The sequence below is a fragment of the Protomyctophum bolini genome (genome assembly GCF_963924005.1).
Source record: "Protomyctophum bolini genome assembly, chromosome: 13".
Lineage (NCBI taxonomy): Eukaryota > Metazoa > Chordata > Actinopteri > Myctophiformes > Myctophidae > Protomyctophum > Protomyctophum bolini.
Genome location: NC_137874.1, coordinates 26,972,362 through 26,996,415, shown reverse-complemented (window position 1 = coordinate 26,996,415; position 24,054 = coordinate 26,972,362). Strand labels below are relative to the sequence as shown.

General features: G+C 39.1%; 2 protein-coding genes across 4 annotated transcripts in view; one reads left to right on the top strand and one right to left on the bottom strand.

Moving 5' to 3' along the window:
- ncor1 (nuclear receptor corepressor 1) overlaps window positions 1-5,109 on the bottom strand; it is a 79,029-nt gene extending 73,920 nt beyond the window's left edge. For all 3 annotated transcript variants that reach the window (XM_080779554.1, XM_080779556.1, XM_080779555.1), the window contains exon 1: window positions 4,979-5,109. The gene's annotated coding sequence lies outside the window, so the exon portion shown is untranslated. The remainder of the gene's footprint in view (window positions 1-4,978) is intronic.
- A 653-nt stretch (window positions 5,110-5,762) lies between these two features.
- Window positions 5,763-19,091, top strand: LOC308326962 (N-acetylglucosaminyl-phosphatidylinositol de-N-acetylase-like; the record flags this gene model as incomplete). The annotated part of the gene is made up of 7 exons (XM_080780058.1): window positions 5,763-6,033; window positions 6,631-6,730; window positions 12,734-12,824; window positions 14,237-14,304; window positions 15,334-15,365; window positions 18,524-18,657; window positions 18,878-19,091. 7 exons carry the CDS (start codon window positions 5,763-5,765, stop codon window positions 19,004-19,006), a joined length of 825 nt encoding a protein of 274 aa, XP_080636184.1. The 3' UTR covers window positions 19,007-19,091.
- Between the last annotated feature and the right edge of the window lie 4,963 nt (window positions 19,092-24,054).

Genomic DNA, 24,054 nt, shown 5'->3' with positions numbered 1-24,054 from the left:
GGCTTCATTTTACGTCCATATACCCGGAGAACGCTTTGTCCATATTTTGTACAGTCTATGTATAGAACACATAGAAGTACAAGTATCTACTGTATAGTAATTTTGTGAAAGTTAATTTATCATATTAACAATTTCATGGATTTCAACGATGAACATTTGAAAAATCATAGCACAGAGTAGAAGATCACGTTTCTGATCATTATGTTGAAACTTGTATCTCTGTCGCCAACCAGTTGTTATGTGAGCGTTTGTTACTTGCGTCAAACTTTGTGCAAAATGGTGACATCCACTGCAATAATATCAACACAGATTTCTTCATAATCAGGCAATTCAATCCATTAAAGTAGGGGTTGCCAACCCCAATAAAATGTTGGCGGACTGGCATGGCTGGGGGCTTTGCGGCTGCGTATCATCGTAACAAAACTGCTGCGTAGCAGCACAGGTACACGTACCAGTGGTTGGGAACCTCTGCATTAAAGTGTCAAAGTTGTCTCAACTTCAGACACTTTACATGTAGAGCAGAGACCCGACAGTCCCACAGGCAGGGTAAAGTATATATCGATGGATAGTTTAATATTCTTAATATGTGTCAAGAGACGAAAGACACAAAGTAAACTAGAACTAGGGGTGGGTGATCAAGCAGTATCACTTCACGATCCACGACATTATCATCACCATTATTTTTCATGTTAGTTTTTATGGTTAACAGTACAACCACCTACATCTACAAGGTAAAAAAAACTAAAAGAAAACAGTAACAGACCATTTAGACCAAAATACTTAATGTTGGCGAACAAAACTACTACAAGTATAATAGAACTGCAAATCATAGAATGTGCATTCACTCCATCACGACATATACAATATCTCTGAAAAGGCACATTGTTGAGACATTGTATCGTCAACGATATTTATCACCATTACACCCCTAACTAGAATTTTTTTCCCGGCTTGGGCAGGGCTTCAAGTGATGCAGCTTTGTTTTGCGTTCTGAACATAGACTGATTCACTGATGGAATGGGGATTTTACCATGGATCTTTGCTGTTTGTTTACACAGTGGGCAAGTGTGTTATCTCTCTCCATTAGTGAATTGCCATCTGGTTGGTTCATTGTAGTCACTCAGAGAGGGCCTATAAAGCTTTGTACCTCCTAAACCTTCTCAGACAACCTTTCTTCAAAACTGCGAGTGCACATTGAGATCACACATGATGTTCAGCTACTAATTCCTCTTTGTGCCTTTACTTCTACCTAATCCATATGGAAATGACTTCTGTAGCTAGCCTAAATTGTATGTAAAAAAAAGTGTAATTCTGTAAATATTCTTGCCATTAGTAGAATTATTTACTAGTACATTTGCATCCGGCCTGCTTCAAGGGTTTGTAGTTGGATGGAGCTGAAATAAGCCTAAATGCACATTGTGACAGCGTGCATTGTGATCTTAGTGGTGTGCCAGTTTTGTGATGACTTCTTCATCTGACTTCTTGAGTGCTTGGCATCTAACAAATAAAAAGCAAAGTAGTGTAGTGGTAATCTCCATTGTGCATGAGGAAAAGGCATCCATGCAATACAGCATGTGTACACATGTCATGTCATGTTGTCTATATCCGAGCCATTTAGAATACAAAAGTATTGGGTTAATAATATCATAAGATTCGTGCCAAATATAACCAGCTTTGAGTCAGCTGAGCTCCTTTTAAATGTCTCCAACATTAACAAAAGACAAAACTACAAGTTAATGACCATGGAACTGAACCCTAAAAATGAAATGGCTCGTGCAAAAGGGTTGGATGTACATTTCGTTACGATTCGTATTTCATTTCCCATCTTTAAAATGGCATCACTTCTGCCAATTATGTGCCAAACACTGATAAGGCGATTCATTTTGTGGTAGATTGGACGCTGTATTCGTGATTTGGGGCATATTTGGTAGAAATAGGTCCCTCCAAACTTAGGAAAGAAATAATAGCCAATCGGAATGGAATATGAAAATATATATATATGTATATATACATGTATATATATATATGAATGTACATATATACATATGTATACATATGTATATACATATGTATATGTATATATATGTTTTTCACGACTCCAGAGATAATGTATACCAATTTGTGTGAAATCTGTAGCATTAAAAATCTAGCTAGGAATGGGCAAAAAACTATAAGGATAGGTGGAGTTGAGTCATAATCCAAGGACATGTTTTAACCCATTTAGACCCGAGGATGATTCTACAAATGCCTTCTAAATCCGGGCCGCGGACCCCCATCTGAACATATGTAGTTCCAGCGACATCCCAGAAGCAAAGATTTTAGTTAAAAACGTTCACTGTGAAAGAATATATTCAAAGATTTGTGCCACATTGTCATTTTCATTATTTTTTCAGAAATAGCAGATCTACAAGCTGCACTCGGTGCCGAGTATGAATCGGCCCCAACACTGCCACCACCGTATTGGAGCTTCCGAGTGTTACGTTTTCACATGTATGTACCTAACCAGTACATCTGTGATAATAATCTGATCTGATCCATGAGGCTGATTTGAAAATAAATGTAGGTGGAGTCTTCCTTCCTTGGCCTACTGTGGGAATTGGGAGTCTCTATTTTGCAGAGCCGGGGTTTCGATGGGGGCTGATGCCTGATGGGTCGCTTGTTTACAGCGCTGGCTACTACAAGTAGGGCGGGGTAATATAACCTCACAAAAACTATACCTAAACCTAACCATAACCTCACTAAACCTATGTCTAAACCTAACCTTAACCTGTAAAACAAGACAAGACTCCTAGGCTCTGCCAAAGAGAGTCTCCCACTGGGAATTAGCCCTTCGCTAAATCTCACCCCAAAAAGCGATTGTCTAATGCCAACCTAAATAGTTTAGCAACTGCTGCTATGCAGGTCAAGCTTTCGCCACCTCATAGCTGTCAATGTTATTTTGCATGGCTGTGTTGTTGAACATATACACGGCTTAACGTCGGGAAAGTTACACGACTGACCCACCCAAGCTGATTTCTCCCATTTCCCATTTCATTTCCTCGTATTTCGAGTTTATTTAAATAATGTCATGCACATTTTTCCAGTGCATAGCCTACTGCAGGCCTTTTGATGCTCTTGCTACTGAAATGATTGATTATTTATATGGAGAAATCTCATAATTTAACATGCATCTCTATGGGTGAGAACTTAAGGACAGCTTTCCCTGTCTCCTCGCTGCTAACATGCCTATTGGACAAGGACGGGTTGGTGAGGGACTTAGCGAAGGGCTAATTTATTTGACACTTATCATTCAAGTAGCCTGGGCACCATTCCTTTTCGGGTTTATGATCCGTTCGGGAGCGGATGATATCGCTACGTCATGTTGTAGTCATTGTTTTGTAGTCAGTAGGCAGGAACCATTAATCTGGAACTTCCTTTTCCCTCAAACCGATTTTTCTCCAAAAAAAAAGCAGCAGGCTACGAGAGCTTTTATTGTTATTCTTCCGGTTTGAGGAAAGGAAGTTCCCGATGATTGTCCTGCCTGATAAAACAATGACTACAACATGACGTAACGATATCATCCGCTCCAGACCGGTTCACACAGCAATTTTGTAACACAGACCAGGCTTTCCTCTGAGGTGGAAAGCCTGGTGATACGAGGTTATCATTCAAGTGATGTCTGGGTCCGGGAATAGTTGACACGGTCATGGACTGGGGCAAAAACATAATCTCTGCCTACTGGCTGGCAGGGAATGTTGTGGCCTCCTGGTGGCGCTATAATAGGCCAATGTGAAAAGGGTGCAATCTCTTGTTACGCTTTGGATGATTTTGTTCCAAAAACGTGTTTTGCTAAAATCCAGTTGGTGGCACTATAACAGGCCAACAACAGGCCGTCTTGAACACATGACTATAGAGATAGTATGTAACGATTTGCAGGCTTTTTGGACAGAATCTGGAGGAGTAATATAAAAAAATGTTTTTCAAAAGTCGGCCTCCTGGTGGCGCTATAACAGGCCGTTTTGGAAGAATTGGGGCAGAGGTTCATCGTTGGCATCCAGGGAGTGTGTGTGCAAAATTTGGCATCGACCGGGTTAGCGGTGCCGGAGATTAGCTGTACACAGACAGACGGACACACACACACAAGTGCAAAACATACTCTCTCCCCAGTCCCCATGCCTTCGGCCTGGTGGAGACAATAACCCAAATGACAAATACTGAACTGGCTAGAAGGGTACAGTTTTTGCTTGTTTCCAGACAACGTTCACTAGTTGCTAATGCAAGTCATTTATTGACCATGTCATGGTGTTTAACAGTATCCACAAACTGAAGATTTGTCAAGTATCTTGTATATGTAGAGTTGGCTTATAAATACAGTCTATCTAGATTAGAACAAATACAATTCACTATTTCACTTACAGTCTTCAACCTTCAATGTCTCAACCTTGAGTTTTGCATATTAACTTTTTATGTGAATTATCAATGGTGCCATGTTTTTCCCCCATTACATTAAATTATGTGTAAATAACCTGTGGTTTTGAAGTTACATTCTGTTCCAAATCTGATTTAGAATCCACCTAGCAAGAGCATTTGCTGACTGTTTGTTATGGTTACATATATGGGCAGGAGAACCCTGTTTGGTAAATGTTATTGTTGCCTTTTACCATACTGTCATAAACGCAATTGAATTTCTTGCTTGAATTGGGGGATGGGTCCATTTCCGCAAGCGATGACCTTATCCAGAAACTTACTAAACATGCATAATGGCCAACTTTAGATTGAAATACATTTTATGTTAGGACTTCGGTTTATTGATCACACATCTGGGATGTTGTTGCTGTTGCTGCTAGCTGGCTAACTTAGCAGTATTTCACCTTTGAATTCTCAACCACGTCGCCATCTTGCAAGGCAGATTTTCAGCGTAGACTGAGCGCTGAAATGACGTTTATAACAGTTCAAACAAAACAAGTAACTTTGGTACAGACAGGCGATTCACACTCACCTCATATTTAGAAATAACAGCCAATGAAGCGAAACTTATCCCTATTAGAATGTTGTAGAAATCGTTGATTGTAAATCCGCGGGTTAACGGACTGTGGACGACTGGGCAAGCTGTAGGCTGCGCCGCATTTGTCTGTCGACGTCCTGGAAGGACATCATGTATTTTCCTATATGATAAGGAGAAATACACGTTGGGAAACGCCTATACTCTATCACCATTTGTTCCTGTTTTTTTCCTTAAGATTTAAGTCACACTACATAAATATCTTGATAAATACCTACATTTTTGTAAGTAAATATTTATTTTACACCTGTAAGGATCAGGTGGTGTGACAGTTAAATCTTTCCTACAAGCAAAGTAATGTTCCCGTGGGCTGTGATCTAAAAATATATATAAATAAAAAGAAAGAAAAAAGAAACAATACTTGCTCGATTTATTAAAATTATATCTTTAAGTGTATTTTTTTAATATAAATTATTAACATTAACCGAGATTTTATGGTAAATTCTAATATGTCTAAGCAAAAAGCAAAGCATATATCTCTCTCCTCTAGAGATCCCTCATCCCACATTTCAGTATCAGACATTTCATATTATGTTGTCTATTGAGGTATGTAACAGGCAACAGCTGTTATTTACGGCATTTACCACAAATCACTATGATCATTAGAAGATTAATACTAATAAATGACTCCAGTCAGACTGCAATGCAAAAGTCAAATGTGGAACTCGTGGCGTTTAAGGCTTTGTTTTGACACGGATTGTTTACGGCGACGGTCAAAACAATGGTTATTTTCCTTGTTCTCTTCTCGGTTATAGCGTACCTTGTTTGGATAAAATGGATTTACTATCGACATCAACTAAACAGTGCCACGTCTTTTAAACGTTTAATGAGTTTTTCGTCAATACAGGTTCCTGTATCTGTTACAGATAACCGTGAAATCAGAGCACTGATTGTAACTGCACATCCAGATGATGAATGCATGTTCTTCGCGCCGACTATTTTAAGACTCGTCGAGTTCAAGGCCCAAGTTCATTTACTATGTTTATCTCAAGGTATCAGAATAATAATTATTTTTTTATCATTTGAACGGTATCAGAATTTTTAAACACTGAACAACTCAAATTACATTATTTAGTTTGGTATTTTTGATTTCGATCTATTTTGTTCTTTGTATTTCACCATGATTTATCGAATTTAATATATACAAATCCTGGAATGGAAGATTATTCCACCACATTTTATGGTTAACAAGGTAGCCCTGGTCCAATGCTTACAGCGAGTGTCTCGCTGTAAGCATTGGACCAGGGCTAGTTAACAAGGCAGCCTATAGGTAGTCTCATATACCATTTTTACTGCTTTTACTAATCATTGAAAATGTGAATGGGAAACACTACATTTTTAAGTTATATGAGTATTTCTTATTAATACATGTTGGTGTATTTAGCTGCCTCCAATTATACTAGTAGGTCTTTATTCAATGAGCTGCATTATCTGCATAGATCATGAATGATTAGAATATTAGAATAGATGGCTGAAAATGTAATTTAAAAACATAATTCTCTACAGATTATTGTGAAACAGATAATGCTGACTATGTCTATGTTTCATTAAAAAAGAAAAAAACTGATCTTTGCCCCAAATGTATACAGGAAATTTCTACAACCAAGGAGCTCAGCGTAAAGAGGAACTTATGAAAAGCTGTGCAATGTTGGGGATACCAGCCTCCAGAGTTAGCATAGCAGACCATAAGTAAGTAGAGTTGTTTTAATACCAAAATGTAAATTAAGGGTATGTGTACCAGAATCGGTATTGGAAACTAAGGGAACATTTATATCGGTACATCTCTATAAGTAAGAAGACTACAGTATGCAATAATGGAAGACAATTTTGATATTCAAATAATTGTGTTGAATATGTTGTAATATAATAATAATTATATTACACAAAATCAGTGTAAATAGAAAAATGTTGATGAATAGTATTCTTGTCATTAACAAATAGGACTTCCCTAATTTATACTTTGTCTTTATGACCACATTGCTCACTGAAAACAAATGATAAAAAACACAATGTGTGGAACAATGTATAAATTATCTGTTGGAACCCAGCATGCCTGCCTGTTAGAGCGTGTCAAGCCCTTCCCCCAACGGTAACCCACAGTTACTTTCTCAGAACAAAAAGTGACTTGACCACAGATCAAACTCTTCCATTCTTACCACAACAGCCTAGTCAACAGGGCCTGATGTATTAGCCCTGAGTCTGTGTCAATGGAGGGAAAAATGATCAGACCTCAATGGCATTTAGAGGTTTGTCTCATGGGACGTAGACTACCACACAACATTATATTTCTTCATGTAAAGTAACATTATAATCCACACATTGATATTATTATGAACTTGCCCATACTGCTGTGTATTTAAATTCCATCTCCCCTGAGATGTAGCCCCACATTTATCAATACTGTTACTACTTAGTACTATTATTGCAAGTAGGTCGGGAGAGGCTTATTGTCGGTATCAGCCGTGTTAGTTTGTAGTGGTTACAATGCACTACTAGGGATCGATATTGCTGAGGTGGAGCGCCACACCTACCATCAGCTCCCAGTACTTACCGCAAGCTGAGTTGGCGGTGCCCGGGATCAAACACATGACCTTGTCCAAAGGCGAGAGCTCTATCGACTGAGCTAAACGGACATAATACTGTAGCTTGTTTGCTTCTGGAGATAACTAACATTTTACAGTTTGTTTCTTTTTCACTTGTTGGCTCTGCATAGCAAAGTGCCAATTTAACCTTTTTCTTATCTCTAAGAACTGTTTGTATGTTGGTGATGAAGAATACTGCGAAGCAGTGAAGCAGCATGCAAACCGAATTTGTTACAGTATTAGTGGATTAAACAAAACATCTTCAACAGATTGAGAGACATAACATAACAAAAATGTTCATCAAATGTAATCCTTTGGCAAAGTATTTTTGTCATTTGACTTGAAATCCATGCACTATTTGTAATTAATAATAATTGTATATGACATCAAATGGGCCTACATCAAAATATATATACATAGAATCTCATAAACATTGTCATTTCATACCCAAAGTAATACGAGAACAAATGTACAATAATAATAATGATGTCGTATTTTGATTTCTTGTCTTGTTGATCCAGCAGGGAGGTTTACTGTTAATAAGTGTTTTACAGAACAAAAAAAACAACATCAAACATCAAAATCAAAGAAAAAGCAATAATAGCATTAAAAAAAATAAAAAAGCAGCGAAATAGGCAAAATAAAATAGGTCTTGAGCTGAGTTTTAAAGATGTCTATGGTTGGTATGTTGGTATGGCCATGTTACAGTAAAGTAATGGCAAAAGGTGAAACTCAGGCTGAATTCATTGTGTGTGGATGAGCTTTGCAGCTTTACCAGGAAATTTTGTTTCTTGTTCGTTAAATACAGGTTGGCTCAACAAAAATGCAGCGTGAACTCTGTTACTAACCTGTAACTCTCAGTCTCACAGTTATATTATAAAATGGCATGGTGCCCAGATTGTCTGCCCCAGAGAACATTACACACACACACACACACACACACACACACACCATACAATTTTATCATCTTGTGCACACAGAACATAGCTGAACTTTGATCTAAGCACTGTCTGGAGTGCAGCCCATTTTCCCCTCCTGTGTTTTCGTTGTTTGCCCAAATACACACGCCTAAACTGCTCTTGGAGAACTCTCACCCGAATCACTCCACCTCCCTCACTCGCTCCTCTATCTCTCCACCCCCCCCCCCTCCTTTTCTTTCTGCCTGCTGAAGCCAACGGCCAAGGACTGTGGGATACATTTTGGCTCTGCTCTGAGCACTCCAATGTAGGTCATTCTGATCTGTTTTCCTTTTTGTGTCTGTTGGTTGGCCACTGCTATTTCTTAATGCATTACTTCCCTTGCCACGATTGTCCAGATGTACATCCTTTGCTTGACCCTTCTTCTATTATCTAAAATTTAATTTAACTCATAAAATAATGTAATTGAATCATGTGTATTTTGGTATCCACACAACTGTGTTCCTTCAATATGGATTTTTGACTTCATGGGGCCAGTCTGGGACGTGAGTCATCTATGGCAGATCTAAATTATAATGTATGAATAAACAATTTTGCAAGGTTTCAGCCCAATCAGAGCCCCTTTGACTTCCATGATCAAATTAAAGTTAAATATAAAAAAAATAAAGTATAAAAAAAATAACAATATAGATGACTAGACTCCTGCCGAGCAATGGCATAAAAACATTCCTTATCATATAATATATGGTCTCACAGAGAGAAACATCTATTAGGTTTAGCCCCCTCAAAATGCCAGGTTATGTTTTTTGTACAGGTTCGACTATAACTTTATCTTCTTTGTGATATAGTTCCCATAATTAATTAGCACTGAATGCAAGAGGATAGCAGAGAGCATTTCTAGATGGATTCAGCATTTACACCTGCCACACTTTAACAGCTAAAATTGCTTGAGGCATGCATTATCTTCTAGACGATTCAACCTCTATTGTTGTTTTGTTTGGTTCATAATGGAATATGACCGGTCCGTCATATTAATTAAATATCGTGTATGAAGTTTTGCAGCCTGTGCATCTTCTTAGACAATGTCATAGCATAAAACAAATAAAAAGAAAATATTAGTAATTCCAATAGCCAGAATTGCTCCTTTGACAAGCATATTTGTAGATTGAGTTTCATTTCTGATAGGCCTTTTATATCATTATTGTGCCAACAGTTATTAAAATCAGTATTTTACTCAGTAATTACTCAGTAATTCTCAGTATTGACAAAGTCATCATTGGGTCCATCTGTTTCTGGATAACGGCTATAGATGAGACATGTGAATGCTCACAAAACTTCTAGAGTTAGCTGTCCAAGATCACAGGGATAACATGGGAATTCTGTTTTAACATGGATTTTCCCTTTAATGCCAGCTGAATAGGACAGCTGTGTTGACAGTATCGGGGGCCCCAGTGCATGTTGGGGCCTTTGTGATCAAGCCTGATATGAGCACGCTTTGCTGCCTCTGCTCTTGCCCTGGCTTGACCTCTGTCTACGACTCTACTCTCTGCCCCATTAGATATGTGCACTGCACACGTTCATCCTATTCTACCTCTTAATTACTCTCCATATCTATTTATTATTTTTGTCATGTCTCAAATCAGTCTCTTTGTCTCCCATGTAAAATGTATAACTGTAGCCCTGGGATGATTTTATGACGATGCAGCTACTGACTTGTGCTGGGAAATCTATCATAATGTATAAGCTTTTGTCTCAGCCAGGCCGAAGGCTTGGCTGAGACTATGTTTTCGCCTCTGCCATCTATCCGTGTGTGTCAGTCTGACTGTGTGACCAGCTAATCTCCACACAATTGTTTTTCAAATCAGCCTGTCATAGCGCCACCTTGAGACAGATTTTTGCTAAACACATATTTTGTTAATACTACAGAGTTTGTCAAAACTTCACGCAAATCGGTATACATTAGCACTAAGCAATTAGCAGTAGCACTCAGGATGTTACTATGTCTGTAGCAGTAGTACTGTATGTGCCATTGCATTTTGTAGGTGTGATAGCTATATCAATAGCTTTTCACTAGGGGTGTAAAATGCATCAATATTAACCACATGAACTCAAGCATCCCTCTTCTGGGGGTGGACATTCGGCCAAAATAGCTGATCTACAAGCTTGAGTTTCAAAAAATTTCACTCTACACTTAGGGTAGAGTGAAAACCGGAGTGGAGCTTATAGAGCACGCAGGAGAGTTTAAGTGGTTAAGGTGGCAATTCAACGGCATCTAAAAATAGATTATAATAGATATTTATTGATAAATGATAATCAAATTGAATCACTGTGAAGTCACCCCACCACTGGCTATGTTTTTCTCTGGCTAGCCAACTCACAGTTTGTAGCCTATGAAGTAAGTAGTTGTAGAGGTCTATTGTACAAAGTAGACAAGGTTGTGTCTACAATGATGCTATTATAAATACAACTGCCTCATTATGATGGGATACTGGGGATAGCATCTCAGCCAATCACACTACGACATATAATCTGACGCTGGCAGTTTAGGCCTGTGTGTCATGTGACCAGACAAAACAAGCCCTCTCTGACGCGTGATTTGGGATCGCACTTGAATGATTGGCACGCCACGCCCCCCGAGACGCTGCTCGAGTGTATACCGTGCCCAGACTGTCTCCAATTGGCTGGCTCTATCCATCTATTTATAAACTCTTATTTATAAAGCATTTTAATGGATGCATGTTATTGTTATTATTAGGCCTATACATTCTGGAAACAGCCAGCCAGTTGGAGACGGTCTGGGCGCGGTTTACACTCTAGCAGCACATCGGGGGGTGTGGCGTTCCAAGCATTCCAGTGCGATCCCAAATCATGCCTCTCTGACACACTCACCCAATCACTTTACTGGGCCAAAGTTCAACAACTGCATACAGATGCCTGCAAGCAATTAGACGTCCACATGCAAAGCCACAAAGGGGGCTGGTGAGGTTACTCTAGGACGTTTTGTACTGTTACCATAGTGAAGCAGATACTCAGCCTGTATCCTGCTTGAGAAAGGTCAGGTGTCCATTTTTATGTTTTACTCTCCGTGTTCACTTTTTCTTAACAACGGTTGCTAAGACAAATTGTAATTATATAAATTAAAACATGATCATTCAGGAACTGCACATTGTACTTGTGTACAATGTAATAATAGCTCTTGAATAGCCTAGGACCTAGGTCTTAACCAAGCTGTGAAGCCAAGATGAAGATTTTACCCCCTTTTCATTATAACCTAAAGTTAACCAAATTGAAATTAATCGGCCATTGTGGCCTAGGGAAATCAGATTGTCACTTTGAATCGTTTTAATTTAACATATATATTTTTTTTAATTCCATTTTAACTGAGATAAAAAATACTCCATGAACAAGATAGGTTGCAGTTATCAACATGTCATGGGGCAGTGCATTCAACCCTGATGTCAGCCATAGTTCCTCAATGCCCCCACCCCTGTAACACAGCCCTGCACCATGCACCCTCCACCCACCCCCTAATGCCTGAACCTCACACCACTGATGGCCATTAGATTTGTGACTTACTGTCCTGACTCCTGGCTCATTGTTGGGAAATAAGAAAGTGAGAGTTTGGAAATCCTCAATTCAATTCAAAGGGCTTTATTGGCATGGGAAAACATACGTTTACATTGCCAAAGCAAAAACTGGACTAATACAATCAAAACAAACTTTATGTACAATAGAGAATGGATTAGTTGGGGTAGTGTGTGTGATGTCCCTTCACTGTTCAGATGAACAGGATGCTACGGCCCTTCGACCCCTAACCTCAGGACTTCCCAGCACTCCCTGATGGTCCCATTCCAAAAGAGATCCCTTTCAAAGGTTGGCTAAATCAGCACCGTTTAGAAGTGTGCTTCTGGAAAACAAGCAAGAAATGACTGAAGTTATATGATATCAGTTTGCAGCAAGTTTGTTTCCCCCCCGATCAACCAGAGTCCGCAGCAATATCATAGACGCTAGTAGAAGTAGTAAAGGTGCTTTTCAAGCACCTGGCAAAAATCTATGCTGCTCTTATGTACAGTACCTTACGTTGGATATAGATGGACAGGAACTTGCTGACGAGAACTGATGAAATTATCTTCTTGTCGGCAACACTGTTGTGCAATGGAGAAAATTACTTTAGCCATTTTGATCTCTTTCAGAAAACTTCCTGATGACCCCAATGCAGAATGGAGCATCTCCTTGGCCTCTTCTGTAATCCTCAAGCACATCAGAGCTCATTCATTCAACATGGTATTTATACTTTCAAAACAATAAATAAATCAAATATTTTTCTGTTTAGTATTGTGCCCTATTGCATAATAGTTCCATGTGTATACATCCACTGTACAATGGAGTGAACAATGCATCCACAGCATTGTACTTACAGGGCAGCCTCGTCTTTGTCTTTTGTATAGTCCAAGTTATGTCTTAGCCTTTCGCTACAACAGACATGTTTGAGTGTTTATTCAGATTCGTATCATTCTCTCATAATTGTCCACACTATTAGCTCAGAGGAATGTGGCACATTTATATAAAAACAATGTCTCTTCTGGTCTCTCTCAGCCAGGACAAAAATAGTTAACTTGTGTGAAAAACGAATTAACATTGGCAGCCAAAGTTGTACACAACACTTGAAAAAATTATTAAATGGAACATACAGTAGTAGGAGGATGCATGCAGCTCCCCTCAGACCAAATAGTTTGATGTATCTATCTGTCCTAGTTAAGCCTGATTTAGACTTCATGGTACTGTACAACGGTGTCGCATGCCGAAAATATCTGATCTACCAGCTCATAGCGCGTTGCATCCATAATGCGCTGTGAGCTTGTAGATCGGCTATTTTCGGCATGCAACACCAACATGCTACGAAGCATAAATTGGACTTTACTGCTGTTATCAAACCCAGTTATAAACATTATTTCCTCCCATCCTGCCAAGGCTCACCAGCAAAGATGCCAAGGCTCACCAGTGTTTCCTAAAAAGGAAACACATTCTCACGCCAAAGGCTCATTTATACTTAAGTTAATATATACTGTCAAAAAATATGTATTTTCAACAGTATTGCCCACCATTTTTTAAAGGGTTGTGCAACAAAGTATGAATTTGACTTTTTGTGGATGGTTTTACTTCACTCTTATTGGATATTCAACTAAAGGATTATGTATTTAAATAGAAACGTGAAGAGTGGTTTGCCTCCGACCTACCTTTTCCTGGTCTTGAGGACAAGCTTCAAATAGCATTGTTTGCTTGGTTTGGCAGGATCCCAGCCCCAGAAATGTGGGTCTCACTCTGTTTGTTAATGTTTCAACTGGATTTTGGTTTCCCATATCTAGACCAGTCCAGCAAGAATGAAAGGTCTCAAGGGATTCTCCCATTTTGACACAAAAAAGGTCATATGTCACTTAAAATGATTGTTGGCTGAAGGTATCCCCCCTTCATGCTTGGTTTTAGAGGCAACGTCATGTTGCAAGCATGCAGGCAGAAAGAAGGCTTTTAAATATCAGTTGTCTGTGGCCAAGCAGCTCTACTGTCAGACTTACTGAAACCCTTCCATTAACCCAAGACAAATCTCTTACTCCTTTTGCTTATGTTTATTCAAATTCACATTTAGCTCTCTGTATTCTGCATTCTCACTGGTACAATCGGGTATTTTGACATTTCAGGTGCTGACCTTCGATGAAAGCGGAGTGAGTGGTCATGCCAATCACATAGCCATCCACAAAGCAGTCAGGTACCAACTTAACATTAAGCTTTTGAAATCAGAAGAAACTTGACTTAAGTTAACATCCTTTACATAAAACACTTATTCTCCTTACACATAGTACCGTATACTGTAAGCCTATCTATAGTGTGCATGTACACCCTGAAACTATAAACCTTTAAGATCCAGCCTTAGACAATTATAAAGCATGCACAGTGCACAGCACTAACAAATGCAAAATATCCAGGCACACATCAACACTCCTCTCTCCCCCACAGAGAAGAAAACACATAAACACTCTCAGGAGTCAGTCCTCCATAATTAATCTGTTACATAGCAGAGAGGTCATCCAAACACACAGAATCTCCACTGGAGAATCACATAGTACTGCTATTAAGCCTCATTTATTTTTTGTCACATGATGGTGTTGCTCGCTGAAAATAACAGATTTCCAAGCTACTGATATGTTGTGCATGTTGTGCACATAGTAAAACAAAGTATAAACAAGGCTTTAAAGAGTGCTAGTAAATCATGTCCCTGAGGTGGGAGGACAGCTGTGGTTTGGAGAGGCCCGCCAGCATAGTTGCATCAGACGAAGGGGGAAAACTGGTTTGGAGTATTGTGTGGTGATGAGTATATTGTAGAAAATCCCATACAAATGTGGATGCTTCAAACTGACTGCTGCACTGGTCTTTTTCATAACTGAGCAGTGAGCACCCCCTCCCTTGGCTTCCAGGCAGTCTCTAGTCATCATTTGCTTTTAAGAACTGCTCTCCAAATCAGATCTTGTGATTCCTGTTACTTTGTATTGCGTAGTCATTTTTCAATTTACCACATTGTTTACTCTTGACTTTCTCTTCTACCCTAATCCTGAAACCTTTTTCCCCAATAACAAATATAGTTTAACTAAATGCACGATGCCTTATACTGTATACTATATTGTCAGCTTGAATTATATGTTATGAGAGACTTTATTCCTTTTTGCAACTGCAGAATATATAGATCTCTAGATCATGTAAGATTATGACCCTGTAATATTCTTCTTTTCTCTACCCGCAGTCACCTTGCCTCCACTGGCCAAGTACGCAATGGTAAGTTTAAGGACCCCACTTTCTGTGAAGACACACTTTTCAAATAGAACTTAGAACTTCTGATATACAATACCTCCTGAACCGATAAGTAATAGCTCCATCGAACACTGCTATTGGGCATTTCAGTACTAATGAGACATCCAATGCGCCCTAGTAAAGGTTCTCAGTGAATGTTGAACTGGACTGCTCCAAGGTGTGGATATTGGTAACAGCATGTGAATTGGGTAATGCATGGTTGAGCTGGAGAAGATCTCTGAATAAATGGCAAAATCACAGCATGTAACACAGCAATATTACATTACTTACACACACAAGTATTTATATAATTTATGATGAGAGACAAAATAAAACAGCTTCAAGCTGTTTCGTTACTTTAGAGCACCCTCTACTGTTCAAAATGACTCCTGTGATTCCTTGCCTTACATCTACATTTTGTTTAGTCTCATGGTGGCAGTATGAAGCTAGCTTTACATCTACATTTTGTTTAGTCTCATGGTGGAAGTATGAAGCTAGCTTTACATGATACTGTACATCTACATTTTGTTTAGTCTCATGGTGACAGTATGAAGCTAGCTTTACATCTACATTTTGTTTAGTCTCATGGTGGCAGTATGAACTATGAAGCTAGTTTTACATCTACATTTTTGTTAGTCTCATGGTGGCAGTATGAAGCTAGCTTTCCAGTTTTGACAACAAACAGTGGTGTAAGACAGAGAAGTTATGTTATTGTTTAATTAATTTTGTTTTACTTTTATTTAGAAAAGGGCGCTGTGCGCACACGGAGCTTTGCTAAAGTCATTTATTGCAAGCTTTCCGTGAGTGAATGAAACAAAAAATAGACTGGATCAAATAGTCACTTGAATAATCCTAATGCATGACAGATTGTAAATGTCTTATTTCTTGGTAGTTTTGAAATGAAAGTGGTTAACTAAGAGTTTGACTAAATAATAACTACATTGGATTGATTTCCTGAAAAGTAATGGAAAGTAGTGGATAAAGTACTCAACCCCAGTACACTGTAGTGTAGATACTCTGTAGTGTAGATACTCCTGGTTAAATTAAAAGTGAAAGTTGCTCTGTCGAATTTGTACTTGATTTAAAGTACTAGAGTTTTTGCTTTTTAAAATAACAAGTATTCAAAAGTACAAAGTACTTTTGCATCAATCAAATCATTGCTGTATTCAAATTTAGACATATAATTTAAAAAATCTAATATTTAACAGAAAGCTTCAAAAATTGTCGCGAATTATACACATATAGATATAAACTGTATATCATATTTACAGTAGATCATATATACAGTCAATACTGTTACACCCTCCTATCCAATGACAAGAAGTCATTGGAAGTCATCACAAGTCCTGGCCCCACATAAATGGTAAATGGTGCATTTATATAGCGCCTTTATCCAGGGCTCTTTCATTCATACACCGATGGTGGAGGAAACCATGCAAGGCACCAACCTGCACATCGGGAGCAATTAGGGGTTCGGCGTCAAGCTCAAGGACACTTCCAAACTAAGTCTGGGGGAGCCCAGGATTGAACTGGTAACCTCACGGTCACGGTTCCCATCCAGCTGTTCTACATACCACTGAGACACTTCCGCCCCTTGGGAGCACACATCACATAATTTGGGTGTTGAGACTAGTACAGGATGCAGTCTATTTAAGACATCATCATTTAGGTGTTCGGCTCATACCCAACACACTTTTAGACAAGCACTGAGCACTTTTAACTACTTCATCTGACCCACTGGATAGACATTCACATAGCTAAACTTGTGACCTCAGCCTATAACGATTACAATAATGACAATTAAATAAACCAATTATAGCAAAATGAGGGAGGTGGTGGGTCAGTTCAGAATAAGAATCACTAAACAAATCGGCAAATAAGCTTAAACTGTGATTTATTAAATCAAAAGAAAGTCAAGTGCTCTATCACATAATGTTCACTTAATCAGATCAAAATTAAATAAAACTCTCAAACGGTAGCACTGTCCAAACTAAACTCAAAGTGTCCAAAACTAAACTCAAGTGTCCAAAAATAACGCAAATCCAAACCAGTAGAGTGTGGCCAGTCTCCTCTGGCCACTCTTAAACTCCTTGGAAAAGTCTGGTCAAATGTCCAATATCCACACTCCAGGAAAGGAAGAAATTCTCTAAATCCAGAGGTCTAATCCAAATTCAAGGGAATAATCCAACTCCAAGGGAATAATCCAAAAGGGAAAGAATGGCAAGAACATGGGAAATATTCCTCTTGCCCACAGCCGTAGCCTGTCTGTCTCCCTGCTCCTTCACTCTGCACTGCCTGAGTCAAACTCCCCAGGTGGCCCAAACATTGTGATTGCCCATCAACCCCAGGTGAGCTGTGGGCGGGGCTTCACAATCACTGCCTGTTGCCATAGCAACCCATGTATCCAACTGGCTTCTTGTAGCATGTAGCATATAGTCCAGCAGATAATTAGAAACATTTCATAGCACAACGGATTGGTAGAAAATAATAAAATACATGAAAAATGGTGCATAGCAAACAAAAAATGCATGGAACCAATGTGACTCTGGGCACAGATGTTACAAGCCATAGAAGTAGATATATAAAACATTTTGCGAGGGAGGGCGAAATCCATTTGACCCAACCTGACATAAGACCCGACCGTCGGACTGCCAACCGACACGGCGGGTCAAATGGATTTCGCCCTTGCTGGATTTTGCTGTGCTCCTGTGTTAAATAAGGTTTGTCAAAGAGGATTTAATGGAACCAAAGGGCCTCTTTGACACCTTTTTATTTGATATAAAGATGTTGGTAATGTAGATAGATGTGAACACGGCAGTAGGGCTGCAGCTAGTTATCTATTTATTTATATGACCTTGCCTATTAGTTTGACGGACATTAGGATCTGAGCCATAACATGATTCTACATCATACTAATAATATCAATATCTTGTTCATATCATTTCCAACAGCTACCAATCCACTTTTAGCCAATGACCTACATTTTCTGTAAGCTGCAGAATACTGGACATAAACAACTACTCCATGAATGTGGTCCATGGAGAGAACTTTGTTCACAGACCTACTTAGCTATTTGTTTCATTAATGTGAACCCTAAATGGCATGAAGTGAACCGCTAACTGAGTCTCTGTCTGTTCTGCCAGACTGCTGTCTGCTGTCTTTGGAGACTGTTGGCGTCCTCAGGAAATATCTCTCCTATCTGGAGCTCCCTCTAAGCTGGCATTTGCCATCCAGTCTCTGCTGTGTCATAGGCTTAAAGGGCTACAGACAAGCCAGGGTGAGGCTCCAAATGAACTGTTTGTTTGCGGCGAATCTGGTTCATTTTGTATGTCACAGGCTAACAGGTTAACAGGCTATATCTTAATTGTGGAACCAAAGCATTAGATTATTCATCATACAATATATGTTTTATGTACACAGAATAAATGTAATGTTCACTTTAACTTTAACTTGAAATAAGCAATGTCTGAAACATGTTTCTTTGTTTTTTCTCTCAGGAGGCCATGCTTTGTCATCGCACTCAACTTCTGTGGTTTCGTTATCTCTATATCTTTTTTTCACGTTACATGATTGTCAACACATTCCAGATGATCCCACAAGGACCAAAGAACCTAAAAATATATTAAGAGCCTGTTTGAAGCACATAGGGAGGAATGCACTGATTGACTCTTAAAGAGTGAGCTGGTTATGTGGAAAAAAACAGAAAATAGTGAGCTTGCTGCCTAACATCTAAAATATAATCTACAAATATTAGGTAGCTACCGGTATTTACAGAATGACGCTATTTCCACCTCCTTAGCACTGACGGTAGCTGTCTGAGCACCAACAGCAATGAACTCTAGTTTAATGTGGCTGACCCATGAATGAAATGGCTGAGTTATTTGTGTTTTGTTCACAGCACACCTGACAAAAGACCATTGATATTTAATATTGATGAAATAAAATTGTTGAAATGCAATGCATTTGTATGTGACTTTAATATTGTCTAAAAATACATTATGTTATGTAGGAGGGGATGCACACCAACGGTCCGACATGCGGAAAGGCCACAAACAAACACTATGGCAATGATTACTATATGTAGTTATTAAACATGTATTTAACCAAAGGAATCACTTATCCTACGTTTAACTTAGAATTTTTCACAATGTCAAATTATATTTTATTAATTTATGATGACCCTTGCCCTAGCTTCGACGACCTTACAGGCGTATGCAAAGGCTCAATTTATGTAATTTACATGTAGATGTAGACATGGCACTCTATAGTGCATACGCATTGTTTCATTATATAGATATTACACTGTCAGATGGATGTGAGGTTCTTAGTTTACGTATGATTCTTGATGACAATTTTTTATGTAGTACCAGTTCTTGCTTTCTGTAAATCGTTCTGGATTAAGAGCGTCTGCTAAATGCCTAAATTGTAATTGACCCTGTGACATCACCTCTGTTTTATTCTAGGCCTGTATTTTCTGCTGCAGGTTTAGACATGTCTCTTATTTTCTTGTGCGCTAGCATGCTTTCTTCCCACTTCTCGCCACAGAAGTTATCAACTGTGACACTGCGCACAGTACCTGGATCCAGACAGTGGGGAGAAACTCCTAGGGAGAGAAAACAACAGGCTAAAGGCTTGATTGGTGTTTTGCTTTCATGTTCATGTTGTGCTTTGTCCCCATCTCCTGTTTGGTTGACAAATATGAATACCGGTACTTACCATATCCATCAGGGTTAGAGCGAGGAGTGTAGAAACTCTGGACTCCACAGGTTGTACAGAAACTGTGCTTGGCAACATGTGTGTTAAATGTGTAGATTGTCAGATTTTCAGACCCCTGGGAAGAGATGAGCAAAACCTGATATTCTAAAATCATTGATAATATCACTTGAACTTATGAAGCAGAGGCACCTTCATCATGTTTAAAGGCTAATTATTACTTTCATTTATTCTCACCTGTAAAAGCGTGAAGTGCTTTTTTGGCACAATAAAATGATGATTTTGCTTCTTGGTGCAAATGCTACAACTTAAGAAAGAAACAATAAATTAGTAAAGTAAGCGTTGTATCTATTGGTTTGTTCATGTACAGCAGGGGTTTTCAACTGGTGATCCAGACCACTGGTGGTCTGTGAAGGAATTGAATGTGGTCCCTGATCATGCATTTAGAAACATAGGAACGTGAAAACTATCTTATTTTTTTCCCCACTAGTTGAGAAACTAAATGACCTGGTCATCTATGATGAGGCATCAATGTTGTAATATAATACACTTGGATGTTGGAGGTGAAGAAATCCCACAGAAAAAAAAGAGAGTTTGAATCTCAAGAAGGGGAAGCGTTAAGTGTACCCAGCCTGGTTCAGTCATAATAATTAGGAAATATATATTGTGTGTGCTCAACACTCTTACAATCAGTATCAGTTAATAGAACATGAGTTTAATATGGAAGGTTGGTCAAGTCCTACAAAACGCCTATTCATTCAAAATAGTTTTTATGGACTATGGAAATTATTTAAACATTTTAATACATTTAACACTATGATTTATTTCAATTTCCCCATGGACCACCTGCAGACCTAATTATACCAAGGACCACTAAGTATACAGGTGCAATCGTGGAAAAGTACATTTTCTTCCATAATATAATTTAAAAAGTGAAACTTTAATATATTCTAGATTAATTGCACATAAGGTGAAATATTTAAAACCTTTTTTTGTTTTTAGTCTTGATGATTATGGCATACAGCTCATTAAAATAAAATCCACTGTTGAGGTGTTGTGGAAGCCCAGATTTGCTTTGATAGCAGCTTTAAACTAATTTGTATTGTTGAATGTAGTGTCTCACACCTTCCTCTTGACAATGCAACCTAGATTATCTGTGGGGTTCAGGTCAGGCCAGTTGTCTGGTCAGTTAAGCACAGTAATACCATGGTCAGTACACAAATTACTAGTAGTTTTGGCACTGTGGGCAGGTGTCAAATCGAGCTGGAAAGGAAAATCAGCATCTTCATAAAGCTGGTCAACATACTGAAGCACAAAGTGCTCTAAAATATCCTGGTAAGATGGCTGTGTTAACTCCAGTGTAAAGTTTTCACTGTCAGTGTTCCAGCAGCACTTGGCACCTGCCCATATCCCATAGTGCCAAAACTACTAGTGTACAGTGTCAGTGTACTGGCCATGGTATTACTGTGCTCAACTGACCAGCCAACTGGCCTGACCTGAACCCCACAGAGAATCTATGTTTTATTGTCAAGAGGAAGGTGTGAGACACTAGGTGTGAGAGATCTAGTGTGACTAGATTCAACAATAGAAATGAAATGAGTTTAAAGCTGCTATCAAAGCAAACCTGTGCTTCCATAACACCTCAACAGTGGCACAGGCTTATCACCTCCATGCCACGCCTCATTGATGAAATAATTTGTTTAAAAGTAGCCCAGACTACGTATTGAGTGCATACATTTACATAGTTTTCAGATGGTCGACATTTCTGTATTATAAATATGTTTTTTAGTGGTCTCATAAAATATTCTAATATTTTGGGATAACATTTTTATATTTTCATGAGCTGTATTTTTTTTTAGAAGCACCTGCATTCTGCAGGTTATTGGTTGAGAAACATTGGGATGGATGCTTAATAAGTGTCAAAAACGAAAGAAAGAAAGAAATCTTGCGTGTGTGCCTTTTCCTATTTGGGTCATCCTTACTTGCAATGGAAAACAAGGAGGTCAGGAGAACTCCAGACTTCAAATCTGACAGCCCCACAGTGACAGCCACCAGTATGTTTCACAAGATCCATTCTGTAAACAAACCAATAGATCAGAATTACTGCTAATTTATTTACGCAATGTTTTCAGTGTAAATTGGAAACTGAAAAAAAATGAATCGTGAACGAGCCCGTAAACAGGGGCATTGCTAGTAAGAAACAAGTGTGACCTGTTATTGTGGAAATTGCTGACGTGCGTGGTTCGTCTTTTATGGGTATGTGGGGCCAAGTTCAACACTATCAGTCAATGGTTCCCAAGTCAACGTTGGCCTACACCAAAACAAAGTCCAACCACTGATAAGCCATTAAACTCACATGTTACATGCTAATTCACGCCATTCAGAGTAGACATTTCGTATCAATGAATGGATCTAGTTTCTGTTTTGTAAGCAATCCTTTATTGACTCAGGGCAAAGTACAGTACAGGAGGCTTGCACATTTGCACAAACACATTCCAGTGAAGCTAAACCAGTTTAGCGAGGCAGGCCAGGACCAGGCTGTTCTGCCTTGAGCACACTGACGTAGTGATCACGCGTCGGGTGTCGGGTAACAGACTGCCTGCCCGGAGGGAATGATGTGACCTAAATCCAAGCCACTCCTTGTCCTCAATATGCTTGCTTCCTGAGTCACTTGTCTTTATATATATATATATATATATATATACACACACATATAACCACTAGACCTATTTTCAGCAATGGGACAATTGTTTTTTTGGTGCGTAGATCTGGTTGAGCTGGTCACCCCTGCACTAGACCAAAGGGACATCCTTATGGACTGGGGGAGATATTAGACTTTTGAGGCCATCATCAGGCTGAGGCCCTGAGCCACTCTGCTATACTCACCCCCCTTTTGACCTCCTCCCACGGGGAAACCCGATGTAACGCCCAGGATTCGAACTTGGGTCTCCCACGTGAAAGTCCAATATCTGAGCTACTCCTATATATATATATATATATATATGAGAGAGAGAGAGAGAGAGAGAGAGAGAGAGAGAGAGAGAGAGAGGGAGAGAGAGGGAGAACGATCATTATGAATGTATTCATAGTTACATTTCTTGTATTTATCTTATAACCTACTTTTGTCTGTTTTCCAAGGTGTGTCAGTGACAACAAGTTGCCAGTATCAATATTTAGACATAGGCCTACAAGTCTGAGTCCACAGTCCCACCAACCAATGCAACTCCTTGCAACCATTTCCCAATGCTGGCAGTTGCTGGGGTGGACTGGCCTTATATTAAAACGGTTTTGTTGCAAGCGAATATAGTTTTTTTAATAGGACCAATTTGCAGTTAACATTAAACAATATCACAACATGAACTTATTTCCAGATTGTACGACCTGGACCTTTTTAATTTCCTTTAGGATAGGCTGCAAACCAACGGATCATTAAACAAAATTAGACAGGTGTGGTGGTCTGTAGTATCTTCCCCCATATTTAATCTGATGACAAACAAGCTCAACCCATCTATAATCTTGTTGAATTTCTGTCACGCCATCACTGATTGTCTCAAGGGGAGAGAGTAAAGGGCAGTCCATACTGTCTCCGACCACCAAACTTTTCGTCAGACTTTTATTTTTTCTCCGAAGTAGAGTTCGGCGAGTCACAAGTGCAGCTTTCAGAACAAAAATTAGGAGGAATGCGTTTCAGAAGTTGCGAGTGACGCCATGTTGTAGTTGTACCGGAGCTTTCCGACGAAAGGTTCGATGGTCGGAGACAGTATGGACTGCCCTTAAGTTTTGCACTCCGTCCGTGTGTCCGTCCGTCTGTCCGTCCGTCCGTGTACAGCTAATCTCCGGCACCGTTAACCTGGTCGATGCCAAACTTTGCACACATACTTCCTAGATGCCAATGATATAGTCATGTGCTCAAGACAGATCTGTCCGATATTTCATATTCCATCCTGATTGGCTAACATTG